Source organism: Myxocyprinus asiaticus, chromosome 43 (genome assembly GCF_019703515.2).
Source record: "Myxocyprinus asiaticus isolate MX2 ecotype Aquarium Trade chromosome 43, UBuf_Myxa_2, whole genome shotgun sequence".
NCBI lineage: Eukaryota > Metazoa > Chordata > Actinopteri > Cypriniformes > Catostomidae > Myxocyprinus > Myxocyprinus asiaticus.
In genome coordinates, this window is record NC_059386.1 from 33,810,487 (window position 1) to 33,830,323 (window position 19,837).

At 36.6% G+C, this 19,837-nt stretch overlaps 1 protein-coding gene across 1 annotated transcript in view; it reads right to left on the reverse strand.

Annotated features, from left to right (window-relative positions):
* Positions 1 to 19,837, reverse strand: part of LOC127433713 (ras-related protein Rab-3C-like) — a 39,470-nt gene that overhangs the window by 16,333 nt on the left and 3,300 nt on the right. Inside the window, exon 3 of the mRNA XM_051685854.1 lies at positions 3,756 to 3,874. Within this exon, the coding sequence (XP_051541814.1) occupies positions 3,756 to 3,874 (119 nt within the window). The remainder of the gene's footprint in view (positions 1 to 3,755; positions 3,875 to 19,837) is intronic.

The window sequence follows — 19,837 nt, forward strand, 5'->3', positions numbered from 1 at the left end:
TGTGGTTCGCTCTCAGTGGGGCGTGTGGTGAGTTGTGCGTGGATGCCGCGGAGAATAGCATGAGCTTCCTTATGTCTCCGTGGTAACGCGCTCAACAAGCCACGTGATAAGTTGCATGGATTGACGGTCTCAGATGCGGAGGCAACTGAGATTCATCCTCCACCACCCGGATTGAGGCGTCACTACGCCACCATGAGGACTTAGATCGCACTGGGAATTGGGCATTCCAAATTGGGGAGAAAATCCAAAAAAAATAAAATAAATAATAATGCTGCAATCAAAACTTTTTGCAATTTAGTTGACGGGGCTATTGATAAGAGTCTGAAGATATCCAAACCTAATTACTGCGGTTTGAAAGAATGACAGATTTTGATACAACTTCAAAAGAAAAAGGATGTGATATGGAAACCTGCCGATAAGTGTGTGGGTTTGGTTTTAATGGAAAAAAATGACTGTTTCTGAGATCAAATCACAGCCCTCAAATGACATTTGTTATACGGAACTGGACTCTAATCCAACTTTGGTTTTTAAAAAAGAGATTGATACCTTTTTGCATGACTCATGTTATAAAGGTATGATTAGTCTGGCAGAATTGAAGTACCTTATCAATGATTTTCCTATAACCCCTGTCATGTACGTCTTGCCTAAGGTTCATACATTTTTGATTCACCTTCCTGGTCATGCTATAGTGGTCTCTAATTTGAAAGATAAGGGTGACTTTATACAACAGTTGAAAGATGTTCACTTTGAAAGCTGTGACGCTAATATTTTTCTTGCAACATTGGATGTAGTTTATTTTTGATATTCTATGTGGTGAATATTTTGTATATCAGCTGATCTTATGTCATTAGACCCATAGTCTTGGATAATGTACATTACTAGCATATTTATTTATGTTGTGTAGATTTCTCCCTTGATAAAATGTTTATTGAAAAATGTTTATTGAAGAATTATGTATGAATTATACATTATACATATACATTATTTTTGATATAATGAATTCAATGTGAAGCCTGTTTTTAGTATTGAATTGGTTTCCTTTCATGATTATATCTCCTGATATGTATGCGTAGATCTTTTGAAATATGTGTGAATGCTGGTATACCATATCCACAATATTCTCAGCGAGTCTACTGTATTTCGCTAGATGGGCAGAATTTCCGGTTGGCTAGCGGAAGTGCGATTAGTTGCCGTTAGTTGTGTGTAGGTCACTGCTTGCTTGCATGTCATGCGGTTAGATTCTTGCTTTTTAAATGTTGTAAGATGTCTTTAAAATTTCCCGGTCTATGTGTGCAGTTAATGGTTATCCTAATAATCAAGCGAAACTAAAGTTTTATCTAAAACAGTGTTGTTCTGATCAGAAACCACTCACAAAGCAAAGTGCTCCTGTCCTAGATTCTGCTTCTTCCATCGGCTGCCTACAGTGCTCTTTTCACTTTATTGGCAAGAAGTCAACAGCAGGGATTACTTTGTGTATATTATCCACCGTTAAGTTCCGGCTGCGATGGATGTCCAGAAATGGAGTGCGATGAATTACATAAACGATAGCATTATCGTGCTAACAGGTGTGTGTACATATGCCGAAAGTTCATTAGGAATTATGAGAGTTTATTTATTTCTATTCAGCGTTGGCCTTTGTGAATGCTTCACATGTTTTGAAATGGCATTATTACTGAGTATAAAAAGGAACAGTGTTTTACCTGAACTGTCTTTGAGTAGTGACGATGTTTTCATGCTGTGATGCTAATTGGAAAAATTCTACAGTGGAAGACCATAATTATTAGATGAGACATGCACAGTTGTGCTGTTTTATCATGTTTGAAATTAACTGTATTATGATTTTCCTCTTTCCTGCATTTTTCCTGCCTGCAATTCACTTTCTTTTGAGTGTCTTTGCAGAATGTGCATGTCTTCCCTTAAGGGGAAAAGGTGATTTGGAAAACAGTGTGGACATTAATTCAGTATCAATTAAATGTATTTGTACAGTGCTTTTAATAATACATACGGTTTATAGTTGTTTTACAGAGAACATTGAACTTTTGTGTACAATGTGTATAATGTATGCCTAAATAAATATGTTTATTTGTATTGCATGTAGTTCTTTTTGTACGGTACAGTTTATTGTGTGGCTACTAATACATCGTTATTTCCTACACAAGAACAATAAATTCAATCTATCAACAGGATCAGCTGTTCAGTCAACACTAATACATTTAATGTAGGTTATAGCATTTAGATACGGAGATTAAGTATGTAAACTGACATTTATAAAGCTAGATTGAGCTTACTACATAGTCATCACCCACAAAATAATTGCGTATTATCTGAAAAATGGCAGCATGAGAGTATCATCGCCTGAGTCCTGTAATACACGAGCATCCTGCTGTCTAGAGCTCCCCTGTATCTGCAGTAAGTACATAATCTCGGTACAACAAACTCTTCAGGGCTCTGACTAGACTCAATATATGCTTTAAAATAAACATAATTATCTACAGTTCTCAAAACATGTCCAACTTTTACAGCTGTGAATGTGCTAACAGGTTACATATCTTTTCAGGTTAGTCTGCTCAGGCTGATCCAATGTATACAGACTCATCAAAATAACTAAAATGCTTCTATTTGTGATATTTGGCCTTCATCCTCAAATCCATAATCGTTAACAGATAGGTGAGGAAGAACAATATCGCCTCGCTATAATTATGTGATCATTTGTTCTCAAGTTTCTGTCATTTTTAATGCTGCATTAGTACATAACATAACGACTGGGACAATGGGACTCAGGAATATTGTGGATAAAGACACAATGTATGTCTGTGACATTATTTGAACATTTGTATTTTTAAGTCTGTTCAATTAGAAGAATTACAGTAAATGATTCAGCCTGACCTATACATGGAATCAGGTGTGCTGCTGTTATTTGGACACTGATGACGATGTAAATCGAAAACATTTTGTTTCTGCACTGAGCACTTTTTTACTTTGTGGCCTCTTAACAATTTCCTGCAGATTTTTTCTATGGACATTGTGTGTGAGCCTTCTCTCTCCTTTAATGATATCATAGCCAATGTTTAACAATCCAATCAAATCCTGAGGAATAAAAGTCACAAGCATTTGTTTTTCCATTGGAATAATGCAAACTGATTAATTGTCTACAATAAGACCATGACGTGAATTAAGTATGTAAACAAGGTAAATTTCGATTTCAGGTTAACTTGCAGAAATAATATGATTGCTTACTTTTCAAGATCCAAACAAATCCCCTAAATTATTTCCTGAATACTCAACTCCACTCCAAATATGACACATTATGTAAGTTAAATGTGTTGTGAACACTGTTTTAAAAATAGAAAAAAATGTGTTGGTCACAGATAAGTGTCTTTAAAGCTTTCAATTTCCATTTCTTGAAACACCAACTACCATTACTTTCATGGCAAACATTTAATGTTCCACACCAAACAAAAATGAGTCATTACAGCATTCTCGTGATATTTAAACTATGTGACAACACAGCATTCTCGCTTACTCATATTAATGACATTTGTGTTGGTTGTACAATAACTCACGTACAATTCTTCTAAAACACTGCCATTTTTTCTGCAAACGCAATCTGTTTTGGAGAAATACTGCCTGCAAAACTGACTCTGCATGATCAGTTTATGGCTGTGAGATCACAAACATCAAGAGATTTTGGATCCGAAAGCATCTCCTCCTACTTTGCTCATGATTCTGACCCTGGGACAGCAGTGGTCACTCACCAGTCCTGGACGGCTCTGAATGAGTCCTCGTTAGTGATGTCATACATGAGGATGAAGCCCATGGCTCCTCGATAGTATGCCGTGGTGATGGTTCTGTATCGCTCCTGCCCAGCGGTATCCTTTAAAAAAACACACATATCAGCTTCTTAGTGCCCTTACACAGTTCTGAACACTCAATTTAAAAGGTTCATTTCATTTTAACTGAATTTCATTCATTTTTAGAACTGAAAAACGAAGATATGTTACATATAATTTATCCACATATTTCAGTAGAATGACAGAAGAGGTCAGAAAGTCATTTAATATCACGCTTCAGATTGTTCCCAAATTACTGACTTTAAAGTGGTCATATTTTTAACATTGTAGCATTTTACTTTTCCCTTTATTAAGTGTACGTTTCTTGCACCAAAAACAATTGTAATCTAGATTTTCAGGACCATTTTCCACTATCTCTTTGACTCTTATAATTAAACATAATCAGGGTGGGTCAAGTTCCTGAATACGAAATAGGTGTTCATATGTAAATTAGCCCACTGTTATGACATAATAGCATGCCAATTTCTGAACAAAAAGTTTCAACACCTATACATAGTACGCTGAACTCTTATGTTTCAGAAGTGCAAGAAAATTCATGTTTTTATATTTATTACACAAATCAATGTGGTAATATGGAGAAATACATACAAATGCTCTACTTTTATTATTGCTTCAGAGATGCACGTGAATGATCACAGAATAACCTTAAAGGTGTTACAAATAAAAATAATCTTTCCTTTCCAAGCTTAATATGCAAAGTCAACTATAAGTAAGCTATTTATAGGATGATTCCCTAGAAAAGTGTAAATAATGTTTCTCTGTGGCACTATCAAAATATTGCTCCGTTTGTTTGAGCATCTCGACCAACCTGAGATAACAAAATTGACTCTGTGGCTTCAGTGTAAGGAGGGACTGTCCGTCCAACCAATGGAAGATAAGGCAAAGCATTCAGGAAACCTGTTTGAAAACAGTCCTTATTACGTAGTACAGACAGTACACTTCATCTTTAACCATATTCAAATGAAAACTAAGACCTATAATCCTGCTGTTTTACTCAATGAGTCATCCACAACGGTAGAATATACAGTAAAACTTCACAAACCGTTGATAAGATACCTCAAAGGTGTTTTAAATGAGCTTCCCACGTGACACTGCACTACTAACACTGACCTCTAGTGTGCAATGGACCGTGGCAAACAGGCAATTTTCCCTGCCGTGCCAAAGCTTGAATCCTGCAGAGTATGTGCTCTTATCTGCCACAGACAGATCCAATATGCGACCACACACATGCACACAGTACAATAGAGAAGTATCCACGCACACAGAGATAAGCAAACACACATACACACTAGGAAGCCACAAAACAATGCATTAGGCTCCATTAGGAGCTTTATTATGATGTAGGACCTTTAGCTATTATAAAATTGGCTCTGAGCATCTTTCTATAGCTGTGTGAAAGGCCTCTGTTTGAACACACACACTGAAGTGGACGGCTCTAATTACTGCAAACAGAGCAGCTACAGACGGACTCTTCCTGAGCAGGTGCTGGTCAACCTTAGATATGACCACTCCGGAGAGAACAGTATGGACAGATTCACTGGCATAAGACACATTAGAATAAACCCTTCAAAGGAATAGAGCACATCAGTCTGGTTTCAGAAGTAAAAATCACATTCATTTTCTTCATAGGCAAATAGATTTTTTTTTTTTTTTTTTACGATAACGTATAAACCTTTAAAGACAGACCAACTGTGAGCTCTGAGGCTGTTAATCGATGGTATATGCTTCAGTTGAAGCCATCAGTCTGCGTTATTTCAACAAGAACTACACTACCCATGATACTGAAGAGAAAATGCAAACCAAAATAGCTCTGCAGCTACCGCCAACTCCCATGACGCACTGTGAATGATGCAATCAAATCGGTCTCACTTCACTCTCAAATCTGTTTGTATATATCTGAATATTTTGCAATAGGAATGTGCACAAATAATCGACTAATCGAGTACTTGTTCTGCACTAACTAGTTGACTATTTAAAACACCACTCGAACATCGCTAAAGTATTTTCCTTTGCCCATTTGAGTGCCGAAGGCAACACTGAATGATACTGTACTTTCCATCTGAATCTCTCAACAAATCTCGCAGTAACAATTGAGTCCACTGGGGGGGCGCAAGGTGTTGGTTGAGTGAAGATACTTACAATATTTTGATTCTTATTGAATTGACGCTGCACGAGTCTGTGTAGTTTGCTAGCCATGCGCACCCGTTTCTCTTTTTTCTTTTATTTTCCCACTTGTCTACATCTCGCGTCTCGGCTGCGTGCATTCGTTTTCTCCACGGTGTAATCAACTAATCGATTCAATCCATGCAATAATTACACAGATTATTGCATCAATCTCAAACCACCCGGGCCATACTCTGGTTTCCTTGGTGAATTTGCAAATTTTCTATCAGATTTAGTAGTTAATGTAGATAGAGCTTTAATTTTTGGTGACTTCAACATTCACATAGATAATGAAAATGACGCATTGGTATTAGCATTTATCGATATTCTCAACTCTCTTGGAGTCAGACAAAATGTGACAGGACCAACTCATTGCCATAATCATATGCTAGATTTACTGTAATTCTGTCATATGGAGTTGATTTTGATACTATAGAAATTCTCCCGCAGAGCGATGACATCTCAGATCATTACCTTGTCTCATGTTTGCTGTGATCATCTAATGTTACTCAATCTACACCACACTATCGTTCAGGTAGGACTATTCTTTCGACCACTAAAGATAGCTTCATTACTAATCTTCCAGAATTGTCCCACATACTCAGTAAGCCAAAAAGTCTAGAAGAACTTGATGTAATAACAGAAAATATAAATACAGTCTTCTCTAGCACTCTTGATATTGTCGCCCCCCTTCGATTAAAGAAAATTAAAGAAAAAAGCCCCACACCATGGTACAATGATCACACTCATGCTCTCAAGAGAGCAGCTCGGAAAATGGAGTGCAAGTGGAAGAATACAAAATTAGAGGTATTTCGCGGTGCATGGAAGGATAGTGTCTGTAGCAACAGACAGGCACTAAAAGCTGCCAGGTCAGCATATTTTAGCAAACTCATAGAAAATAACCACAACAATCCTAGGTGTTTATTCAGTACTGTGGCTAAACTGATTAGGAATAAAACATCAACTGAACCAGATATTCCATTGCAGCACAATAGTAATGACTTCATGAATTTCTTTATTGATAAAATTGGAATAATGAGAAATAAAATTGGAACTATGCAATCATCTGTCACAGTACCTCAGAAAACAGTCTCATAAATTTCCTCACGAGCAACTTCAATCCTTCGTTGTAATAGGTCATGAAGAACTAACAAAACGTATCAAAAAATCAAAAACCACAACATGTTAGATCCAATACCAACTAAGCTCTTAAAAGAGGTATTCCCAGTAATCTCAGAACCTCTTCTTAATATTATTAACTCCTCATTATCCTTAGGACATGTCCCAAGAAACTTTAAAATGGCAGTTATCAAACCACTTATTAAGAAGCCACAGCTTGATCCTGGAGAATTGGCTAATTACAGACCTAAAATACTAGAAAAGGTAGTGTCCTCCCAACTATGTTAATTTCTACAGAGAAATGGTATGATGAACAATTTCAGTCAGGATTTAGGCCCCATCACAGTACAGAGACTACACTTATCAGAGTTACAAATGACTTGCTCTTATCATCTGATCGCGGCTGCATTTCTCTTCTAGTGCTTTTAGATCTTAGTCCTGCCTTCCACACGATAGATCACGACATTCTTTTGAATAAGCTGGAGAATTATGTTGGCATTAGTGGACTTGCATTAGCATAGTTTAAGTCCTATTTATCAGACCGCTACCACTTTGTATGTGTAAACGAGGGATTGTCAAATCAAACAAAAGTTAAGTATGGAGTATCACAGAGATCAGTTTTAGGGCCTCTCCTTATACATGCTTCCCCTGGGAGATATTATCAGGAATCGTGGAATAAGTTTCAACTGTTATGCCGAAGATACCCAACTTTATATTTCATCTAAACCCACGAAAATTCACAATTCTCCAAATTAGCTAGAGTGTATCAATGAAATCAAAGATCGGATGGCCAAAAATTTCCTTCTACTCAATTCTGACAAAACAGAGGTACTACTTATTGGACCAAAAACCTCTAAAATTAAGCCACTAAAATATAATTTGACTATCTATGGATGTACAGTTACGCCATCTTCTACAGCGAAGAACTTAGGTGTTATATTTGATACCAATATGTCCTTTGAAAATCAAATTTTCAGTGTTTGCAGAACAGCATTCTTCCACCTCAGAAATATTGCTAAGTTACGACACATGCTCTCTGTTGCTGAATTCATACGTTCATGACCTCAAGACTAGATTATTGTAATGCATTACTGGGAGGATATCTAGCAAGTTCAATAAATAAACTTCAATTGGTTCAAATTGCAGCTGCCAGAGTGCTGACTAGAACCAAGAAATATGATCATATTAGCCCCATTTTATCATCATGACATTGGCTACCTGTTAAATTTCGTATTAATTTTAAAATTCTGTTAACTACATACAAAGCTTTGAATGGTCTAGCTCCAACAGTACTTAATTGACCTTCTGAAACGCTATATTCCATCACGTTCAATACAATCACAAAATTTTGGCTTGTTAATAATTCCAAGAATATCAAAATCCACAAAAGGAGGTAGAGTCTTTTCATATTTGGCTCCTAAACTATGGAATAGTCTCCCTAACACTGTTCGAGATGCAGACACACTCACTCAGTTTAAGTCTAGACTAAAGACTCATCTATTTAGCCAGGCATACACCTAATTTACCCATCAACTTGCAATTAGGCTGCTTTAGTTAGGTCTGCTGGAACCAGAAACATCTATCATGATCTATAACTCTGCAATAACTAGAATGGCACCTACGCTAATATTATTCTATTAGTTTCCATGTCTCAACCTCAGGATATGAATCCTGAGGTTACCAGAGCCGGCCAGATCCAGCTCCGTTCCTGCTTGGTGTTGGACTCCACTGCTATGTGTCACTGATCGATGACGATAAACTACAGCCGGTGCTAGCCAGACATCACTTCAGTCTTTTGACTTCAGAGGATGAACTGATGCCAACTCCATCTGTAAGACAACGGATACTTCATATGCCACTGCCTGAACCTTGGAGTTAGGATGTACCCCACCGAACCTCATTGAAATGACTTGCCGTTTGAACTGCGATGCACTCATTGATCTCTGCCTGCATCACCTTTGTTTATTGATGGACTAAACTCTTGAAATGGACAGCATAACAGTCCTGTTTTATGCATGTTGTATATCATTTCGAATTAAAAGTTATGTATATATTTTCATTTGTATGCCCTGAGTGCAAAACAGGTGTATCAATCAATAACATTTAAACACTGGACCTTAACGCTTACTTAATTTACACTATGACTTGCACTGCACACAAATAACTAATATTGGCTTTATATTCATGCTGATTAGCCAGAGGGGAACTGGCCCCCACAGTGAGCCTGGTTTCTCCCAAGGTTATTTTTCTCCATTAACCAACATCTTATGGAGTTTTGTGTTCCTTGTCACAGTTGCCTTTGGCTTGCTCACAGGGGTTCTTATTATTTAATTATTTAATTTTTATACACAGTTTACAATCATATTTAATCAAACTAACAATGATCACTCTAAGACTTTATAGATATTAGTTTAATTTTTTTGTTAATGCATGATTTCCTGTAAAGCTGCTTTGAAACAATGTGTGTTGTGAAAAGCACTATACAAATAAAAATGACTTGACTTGTACTCTATTGGTATTCTGTTCTTGTTAGAGTCATGCATACCAACAGATGAGGATCTGCTTTTATTTTGTGCTGTGAAGACCAGTATGTGTGTATGTGCATGAACACTGGCTTTCACCACTTGTTTTTCTGAATAATAACATGTGCAATGATTAAAATATGATAGCCTTTATGTACAGTAGCTGCAGAGTTTGTACTGTATATTTGTGTTATCCTAATGCCATCAATATTGGTTTCTATGTAAGCTCTGGGTGAGTGCAAAAGTTTTTTATTTTTCATTTTTCATAGATTTTTTTAAATCAATTTTATCATTGCCTATTGTTCATTTAACTTTTTCCAAAAGAAAAGAATAGTTTAAGTTAGCTTCAAACCTTTGTTGCTAACATTTGTAAAATAAAGCAAAATATAAAGATTTACGTACATGTCATACGTGTTATTTTTTACTTACAATTTAATTTACAAGTAATTTATTACTCATTTTTGTTGGTTAGAGTCCTCGACAACAAAATTACTCGATAATGCCCATTCCTATTTTGTAATAACCATAAAAGTCTTTTTTCTATATTTTTAATTAAGAACTTTTTAAATCAATAGTTTTATATTTTTCCATCTGTATTTATTTGTTTATGTCAGTTGCAATGCTTCATGGAATTGTAGTTAATTCCCTCATTAAAGACGTTAAGTAAACAGTCTTGTACCTTTGACTTTTGTCTGAGTTTTAAATACTTATTTGCTTCGAATCAAAGTTTGTAATGTTGTGATCCCCCTCAGAGCTGGTTGGTTTGGTTCATGGCTTATAAGTATTTTATGAATGATTTTATGAAATCCCTATTGCGAAAAATTAATGGAAAAATACTTCCAGAATCAAGATGGCTAAAAAAGTGGGCAGGGACTGTTGCGCTCTATAGTTCTCACAAAAACTTTAAACTGTGTCATTATTTACTCACCACCAATAACGTACTAATATGAAATGCACATTTTGGTGTTTTTAATTATTTGTTTTGTCCTTTTTCAAGCTTGACAGACGTGATCACTATGAACTGTTGCTGTATGAAAAAGAGCTACATAACGATTATCTCACAACAATATTCCAATATTTATATTCCTATATTTCATTTTTGTGATGACTATTCACATACAAGTACTTTATGTTGCAAAAGTAGAAATAAAAAGAGCTGAATGTGTGATAAAAGAGGTTGGATGTTTCCTATGTGCTGCCTCAGGAGTCTAATGTAAGAGGACAAGCTTCAAATCCAACAAATGTACAGCTGATGCGCATATGACACTAATGCGAGTCAACATGGGCTGTCTGCTGTCTACAGTCTCATCGGAAGAGATGACATTGTGTTGTGCACAATCAAAAACATAAAAGCTACATATTCCTCAATGAAACGCTTATCCATTCGAACAACATTTTGAGAAGTGGACATATCTCAAAACAGTCTTTAGCCTTGTCCCATTTCAATCGGATTGCCCAAAAACACATCTTAATTACAAGGTGGGACCTAAGTGGGCAGGTCTTGGTCAGAATAAGCATTGCATTGTCCAGTATATTCGTCATTTCCCCTTCCTCTCAAACATTAACCAGTTGCTTCTAATAAATGAAGAGATTGACTTCAGGTAAACTTTTCACCATTTTTAACTCACTGGGTCACAAAAGGATGAAAGAATGAATGTAGATGAGTCATTACTGAAACAGACTTGATGTGCGCTTGGTGCATTTTAAAGGTCAAACTGACAAAAGCAACATGACTGTCGTCCTGATTAGGAGGTGTCACAGGAATATCATATGCACAGTAAGATAATTCTGTTGCACCATATAAACAAAACACTACATGCAATGCAATTTTTAAGAGCTATTTAAGATTTTTTTCACATTTCCAGTTGCGTTAAAAACAAGCAAATATTTGACACCCTCTTCACTTCCAACTTAAATGATGTCGGATTTTCCTCCTTTGTGTATTAAGGGATTAGAAAAGACAGAGTGTGCTTTTCATTTCCTTTATGGCAACGTGGCGGTGCCGTCATTAAGGTAATGAAGAGCACATCCGTTAATACATTGGCCTCATTCTGACTGCCTGGTCTGTTTGCAGATTCATGCATCTGGAGCCGCTCCAGGCCCTGCGCTGAGCTTTATTGATCCGTGACTCATGTAGACTAACCCTTTATTCTTTCATTGGGCCAATAAATTACCGTTAGACAAGGTAAGCCAGTCATTTAGGAGATGGGCTGTTACCTCTTTCTTCAGGGGCAGCTGTTGGATCGTTAGGGGTGATTTAATTTAGAGTGAATGCTAGGAGTGAGCAAAAATACTTACGATCAGCAGCTGAGCAAATGAGGAATGGAAAAAACAGCTGACACGTTTACAATCTGAGGGAAAGACGCTCAGAGCGTGATGAGCAGACCTCACGCAAGGTATCGGATTCATAAAATCCTTCATAAAAGAGTTTTTTTTTCCCAGCTTGTTCCCATTAATTGAGTGTACTTAACATTTTTAATGAGGGAATAATCTACAATCCCATGAAGCATTGCGATTGACATAATCAAATTACAAATGATAGAAAAATATAAAACTATTGTTTGAGTGTGTAGTGAGAGTGTCTTGACTGCATCGTTCACAGTGTGTCAAGGGAGTGGGTGGTCGCTGCAGAGCTCTTTTGCCGTTGATGAAGTTGAAATACATATTATGCATCATATTCACTAACTGCGCACAATCCAGTTTAACCTGATTCTATCTGCGCTGGTATTGCGCTGCATCATGCGTATTTACTATTTGCTACAAAAACTAATGTTTCAATTAGGGATGTCCCGATACCATTTTTTTTTGAGAGCGAGTACAGGTACAGATACTTCCTTTCAGTACTTATAGATACAGATACCGATACCCGTTTTATTTTTTTATTTTTTTAAATTATATCAACAGTTTATTTAATTTAATTATTTAATGGTTTCTAAATAAATTAATTCATTAAAACTTGAATTGCATGAAAATAGAACAATTAGTTTTCAACATAATATTGCATTATGTTTATAAAATGAAGTGCTTTTATACAGAACCTCACAGCAAAATCCAAAATACAACAATGCAGTTATTTTTGTCAAATAATGTGTTGCATAAAAGAGCATCACAGATGTGCGATTTTGCTATTTATTTATTTTTTATAACAAGTAGTAGTATTAGTATAAGTACAATGAATATTTCCATAACTATACAGTAGTGATACATGTCTGTCACATTTGTTTATATTTAAATTGATCTTTTACTTTGGCGGAAGCTTTTATTTTGAAGCTCTTTCCATTTCGGTGTTTTTGATGGTAGCTTCTCACTTCCGGAAAGGTAGGTTGCTACGTGACCCAGTGTGATTATTAAACTGCATAAGGCTGCTATTTATATAAATAAATATGTAGTCTGTATGTGCCTGGCACTACAAAGTGAATTAGCACTGTGCTTGCAGTCATCTGCAACATAGCGCACAATGCTCATGATGATGTTTTCCATATATGAGCTAAGGAGCTCTAAAAGGAACAACACCAGCTCCACACATTTACTTTGAAGTGTGCAACACATGCAAACTATATTTACATTTATGCATTTGGCTGACGCTTTTATCCAAAGCAACTTACAGTGCCCTGATTACAGGGACAATCCCCCTGGAGCAACCTGGAGTTAAGTGCCTTGCTCAAGGACACAATGGTGGTGGCTGTGGGGATTGAACCAACAACCTTCCACTTACCACTTTAGTGCTTTATTCCACTACACCACCACCACTCCATGTATCATACATATGTATCTCATTAAATCACAGCCTTTGTGGTTTAATATTCACACTAGGACATAACGTGATTTTAATTTGAGCGCTGAATGTTTACATCAAATAGTATAGGTTTTTGGTATCTGAGCATTTTTACGAGCACGAGTACAAGTACATGAGCGCAGTATCGGATCTGATTCCGATACCAGTATCGGTACCGGGACATCCCTCGTTTCAAATGTTTTGTTTTCTTTCACCTAAAAGCCTTTGTTTCTCTTTCTTGGAACAGATTTCTTCTCATTGTAACAGCCAATATTCAAGTGAGTGAATTCTTAAAAACTGTCTTGCTCGTGGTGATTTTTTATTTTTACAAAAGGCTGCGCACTTATGACGAGAGCACAGAGGACTAAAATCTCAGTGAATGAGAGAAGGTACACGCCATGGGGAAAAGAAAACACGCACACACATGAACTCACTCACCTCTTCGTTCTACCTCTAAGATTTCTCCCAACAGGCTTTGTGGTTGAACGAGAGAATGTAAAAATAGCTTGAGATGAATAGTCATGCCATTGGTGGTGGCAGCTTCTCTAACCAAAGCACACAGTGGATGAATGAACAAATTTTCAGGGTGGAAATGAAGCACTGTCAGCAAAAGACTGATGAAGATTTAGATCCAATACTGAAATGCTAATAATAACTTTGTCACCAATGTATGTAACACTGCTATCCCATTATCCCATTACTTTATTAATAAGCATCAAAGTCTTTTAAAGTCAGAAATTATAAAAGAAGTAAAAATGTGATACATCATTTGGTTTAAAGTTAAAATAGGTCTACTGAATGTATATCGCCATAACCTATTAATCTGCTGATATCTGGCCATTTTAAAGGTAAAGTTAGTCATTTCTGAGCCACTAATGGCACCATATAGAATTGCAACTATAATGGATGTTTTAAACAATGTGTCTCGAAAACTCACCCTTTTTTCTGTTGGTCAAAAAAACTGAAAGTCCAACCCTTAACTCATGCCATCGGTTGAGCCAATGTTCCTGTGTCGGGTTGGTCGTGATGCTCAAACAAACTGAGGAATGTTTTGATAGCACCACAGAGTCACATTGTTTATACTTCACGTTGAAATCAACCAACAAATGCGTTACTTATAGTTGCCTATCCACGTTAAGCAGGGATTTTGAGTAAGTATTTTGTATACTTGAAAAACTATTGGAAAAAAAACTTTGCTATACATTTTATTATAGTGTATGTATTGGTACTACATCAGGTTGCTCTGCTCTATAAATATCAGCATCAAACACTGTAAACCCCACAACATCTACATGCTATATATGACATTAACAGACTGCAACACGATTCATTGGTGCAGGTTGCATCGTCAATGAAATAAACATACTGGTTATTTGTATAACAGAGGATGTGTGATTAGAACAGGTTCAGAGGTGTAAGGTGAGAGTGTGTAATGGCCAATCCAATCTTAATAATGAATGTGAGCTACATGGGAATGCATCCTATAATGTTTCTTCTAAGAAACTCTAAATTAGTCATTTGGAATGTCTCTAAAACGAGTGTGCAGTGATATCTGAGTCTATCACATGCGATATGCCACACCGCACCGCGTCACAGTTAGAACAAAGCACAGGTTCAACCAGATCGCAGATATTGGCAATGCATTGGCCAAGCATGCACATTTGCGTGAAGTAAGTTTCTGGCCTTAGACTTTCAAGATCTCTGACTGAAGACAAGTAGTCAAAAAATGGATACTTTAAACAACCTGTAAGTTCTTACAAAGGTGATCAATTAAAAAATGTAGGCCTTTTAATTTGTGATTTTGTTTGGTTACTTTTCATTCCTCTGCCTTTTTTATAAATAGTCTTGAACGCTTTAATGGCTGACTGAGTAATTATCATGCATTCTTGGGTTTCCGTTAAAGGTGCATTGTTACTTTAAATGGCCTATCGGGGCAGATGCACTTGGAATGCTGAAAAGCTTTTCACTGGAATGATTGACTTGCATTCTTTAAGATAGGAATGAAGCCGCACAGATCTATAAGGCTAAATGAGCTCTTCTAACAGCGCTGAATGAGAGACATGATTCATAACTGATGCTTGCTGCACTTCCTGGAACAAAAGTGTGGAGCCCAGCTGTTCCTGTCCTCTACATCTGGATAATAATATAGGAGAATGACAGAGGCCATAAAGACCCTTGAGATCGTTTTAGCACATTTATTCTGCCATAAACTCACTGTGAAATAGCTGGGGCAACACTTGTCCTCCATAATGCCTTAGTTTGTGCAGTATCAACTAATTTAAATAACTGAGTAAAGGCACTATTGAACAGAACAAACAAAACGTTTGACTAAAAATATTCAAGGTCTTCCTACACTAACAAAGTACCAAAAAGTGGTACTAAACTACCAAGAAAATGCCATAAATTTTATTTGGCATGTGTCTAATAGTAGTACCATGGTATTTACTATCATGGTAATTATAGGTCGACCAATAGTGTATTTTGCCGATACCGATAACTAAGGTGGTGGAGAAGGCCGATAACCAATCAATCAGCTAATAGTATTTTAAAATTGATTTATAGAATGATCAAATATTTCTTAGTCTTTCCTTACTATGGGCAACCAAAATTCCAATAATTACCAGAAAAATTAAGATTTGGTGCATAACGTAGGACTTTTAACTATAAACAAGCCTGAAATACACCGGGGCTTTATTAAAACAATTATAGAGACTTTGCTCTGTTACCATGCTCCATATTTAACAAATTAAGCTTTTTATAGCCTATATATTCACCAGATAATTATATATACAGTTTATATACAGTGCTGTGAAAAAGTATTTTCCCCCTTCCTGATACTAAATTGTTTTAAATCTTAAAACGAGATATAATATAAAACAAAGGCAACCTGAGTACACACAAAATACTGTTTTCAAATATATGTATTTTTTTATTAAAGCAAAAAAGTTATCCAACACCTATATCACCCATGTCAAAAACTAACTGCCCCCTTAAACTTAATAGCTGGTTGTGTCACCTTTAGCAGCAACAACTGCAACCAAACGCTTCCGATAACTGGAGATCGAGATCAGTCTTTCACAACGCTGGTGGAATTTTGTCCCACTCTTCTTTGCAGAACTGCTTTAGTTCAGCCACATTGGAGGGTTTTCGAGCATGAACTGCCTGTTTAAGGTCCTGCCACAGCATCTCAATCGGGTTTAAGTCAGGACTTTGACTAGGCCACTCCAAAATTTTAATTTAGCTTCTTTTGAACCATTCAGAGGTGGACATACTCCTATGCTTTGGATCATTGTCTTGCTGCGTAATCCAGTTGCGCTTGAGCTTCAACTCACGGATTGAGTTTGATTTACACCAGATGTAACGGGACACTTGTCTTCCAAACAGTTCCACTTTTGAGTCATCAGTCCACAGAACATTCTCCCAAAAGCTTTGAGGATCATCAAGGTGTGTTCTGGCAAAATTCACATGAGTCTTAATGTTCTTCTGGGTTAGAAGTGGTTTTCACCTTACCACTCTTCCATGGATGGCATTTTTGGCCGGTGTCTTTCTGATAGTGGAGTCATGAACAGTGACCTTTATTGATGCGAGAGTGGCCTGCAGTTCCTTGGATTTTGTCCTTGCCTTTTTTGTGACTTCCTGGATGAGTCGTCACTGTGCTCTTGGAGGAATTTTGGAAGGTTGGCCACTTCTGGGAAGGTTCAGTATTGTGCCAAGTTTTCTCCATTTGGAGATAATGGCTCTCACTGTGGTTCTTTGGAGTCCCAGAGCCTTTAAAATAGTTTTGTAACCCTTCCCAGACTGATGTATTTCAATCAACTTTTTCCTCATCATTTCTGGAATTTCTTTCGACCTTGGCATAGTGTGTTACTGGGTGAGACCTTTTAGCCAACTTCATGCTGCTGAAAAAGTTATATTTAGGTGTTGATTTGATTGAACAGGGCTGGCAGTAATCAGGCCTGGGTGTGTCTAGTCCAGCTGAACCCCATTATGAATGCAGTTTCATAGATTTGGGGATTTAGTAACTAAGGGGGCAAATACTTTTTCAAACAGTCCCAGTTGGTATTGGATAACTTTTTTGCCTCAATAAATAACATTATCATTTAAAAACTGTATTTTGTGTTTACTCAGACTGCCTTTGTTTTATGTTAGATTTTGTTTGAATTTTTGAAACAATTTAGTATGAGATATATACGGAAACAGAAGAAATCAGGATGGGGGCAAATACTTTTTCACAGCCCTGTATACACACACATATAATTTACCAGATGAGGTTTACTGATGAGGAATATAAAAAATTAAGAATAAAAAAATAAACTATTGGAAACTATCGGCATATTTATTTGCCGATAACCGTTAGTTCCAAAAAGCAACTATCGGCACCGATTAATCTGTAAAACTGATATATCAGTCTAGCTCTAATGGTAATTCTTGGTGTAACATGTTATATAACTATGGTTATCATTAATGCTAGACAATATTGTCCGATATTTGGCTGATATCATTACTGAAATTAGATATATTTTGACATATTTTTGTGAATTCTGTGTATAATAATCTATATCTACATCTATAACTGTCTGGTTTGGTTCAGCCACCAAATCAGACTGAAGGAAACTACAATGAACAGTCAGGATTATTGGTGCCCCCCTGCCCACCCTCCAAGACCTGTACATCTCCAGAGTGAGGAAACGTGAAGGTAGGATCACTCTGGACCCCACACACCCTGCCCATTCCCTTTTTGAACTGTTGTCCTCTGGCCGGCACTACAGAGCAGTCAGCACCAGGACAACCAGGCACAAGAACAGTTTTTACCCTCAGGCCATTTTCCACATGAACAATTAAACTCCCCATAGTGCAATAATGTATAAATATATCATGTACATATGTAAATTCACTCATATTTAATTCAATAACTGTACATACCCCTACCTTGCACATATATTACCACTTGCACATGTACATATGCCATTCTATGTTATATGTCCTAATTTTTGCATGTCTATTTATACTCTAACCTTGTTTTATATTCTGTGTCTCACTGTAATGTTCTGTGTGCACTTGCTTTTTTCTCCTATCACCAAAAAAATGTCCTTGTGTATGTGAGCACACTTGGCAATAAAGCTCATTCTGATTCTGATTCTGATAATAAGAGTTTAAATTTCACAATTTTGTTGATGTATCTTTTTCCACCACAAAATTTTGTAATTAAAAAAATTATAATAAAACATTTCCATCACTGTATCATGGCATTGCCAAAGTACTTTTTGTAAGTGCAATAAAACACCCATTTCTGGCCAGCCAACACCAACAACTGAAAGGATTATGATCAAATAACATCTGAATACTGCTATAAATCCCTAAGCTTTAAATTAGCTAATAATAGCTGTGCTCAGGTAAAGGTGAGTGACTGTTCCAATATAATCAATGACTGTAAGCCTAGGGATGGAATATCAGTTGAACTGACTGGTTGAACTGTCTGAATGTGTAATCAATAATAATTCTCCACACATTATGTACAGTAATGACGCTATTGGCCACCTCTCCAAATCAATTATGTCAGCCCACTCAATTTGGAAACCACACACAGCAATTTTCAGCATTGGCACAAGCTTTAGGCTTGTTTCCATAAAGCTTGCCTATTATCTGGAAAATAACATCAATTTAGAATCAGGAATCATGATTCAACCCAAATAAGTTCAACAATATTATTTTTTTTCTTCGTAAAGCACAGAAGCAGATGTTAAGAAGAATGTCCGAGCTGCTCTTTTCCATACAATGAAAACAGAAGGTGATTTTTACTGCAAGCTCCACTGTAGCTGTCAAATCTCATTTTAATTTGTGTTCAATTAAAAATAGCAGCTTTACACTCGTCACGCTAGGTTGCGTCATCACTGATGCCAAATGTCATTGGTTCTTGTGTGTCACATGACCAATCATGATGCTGCAAATTTAAATATAAGCTACAACAAGTGAGATATAAGAACTCCAGTGAAGGGCAAGATAATCAATGAACATCAACTTGAATTTTGGTCTTTTCCTCACAAAAAGCTATGGGACGACTTCAGAAGACTTGAAATATAGTCCAAGATTGGTATAGACTACTTTTTAAATACTTTTATAGAAGTAGTTTGGAGATTCTGACTAAAATCGTACTTTTGTGTTTTACAGAAGAACGATTATAATATAGAGTTGGAAAGATATATAAATTTCTAGGAGGTTCACGCTTGACTCGACTGCACACCCTAGCACAGAAACTGATAGTGTGGAGCAGTGCACACTTATTCAGTGCCACGGATTCAGGTTCACCTGTTGTATTAGTTTTATTAGACCTCAGTGCCGCATTTGACACTATCAACCATAATATTCTTCTCAACAGTCTTGAGTGTATGGTTGGCATCCAGGGTACG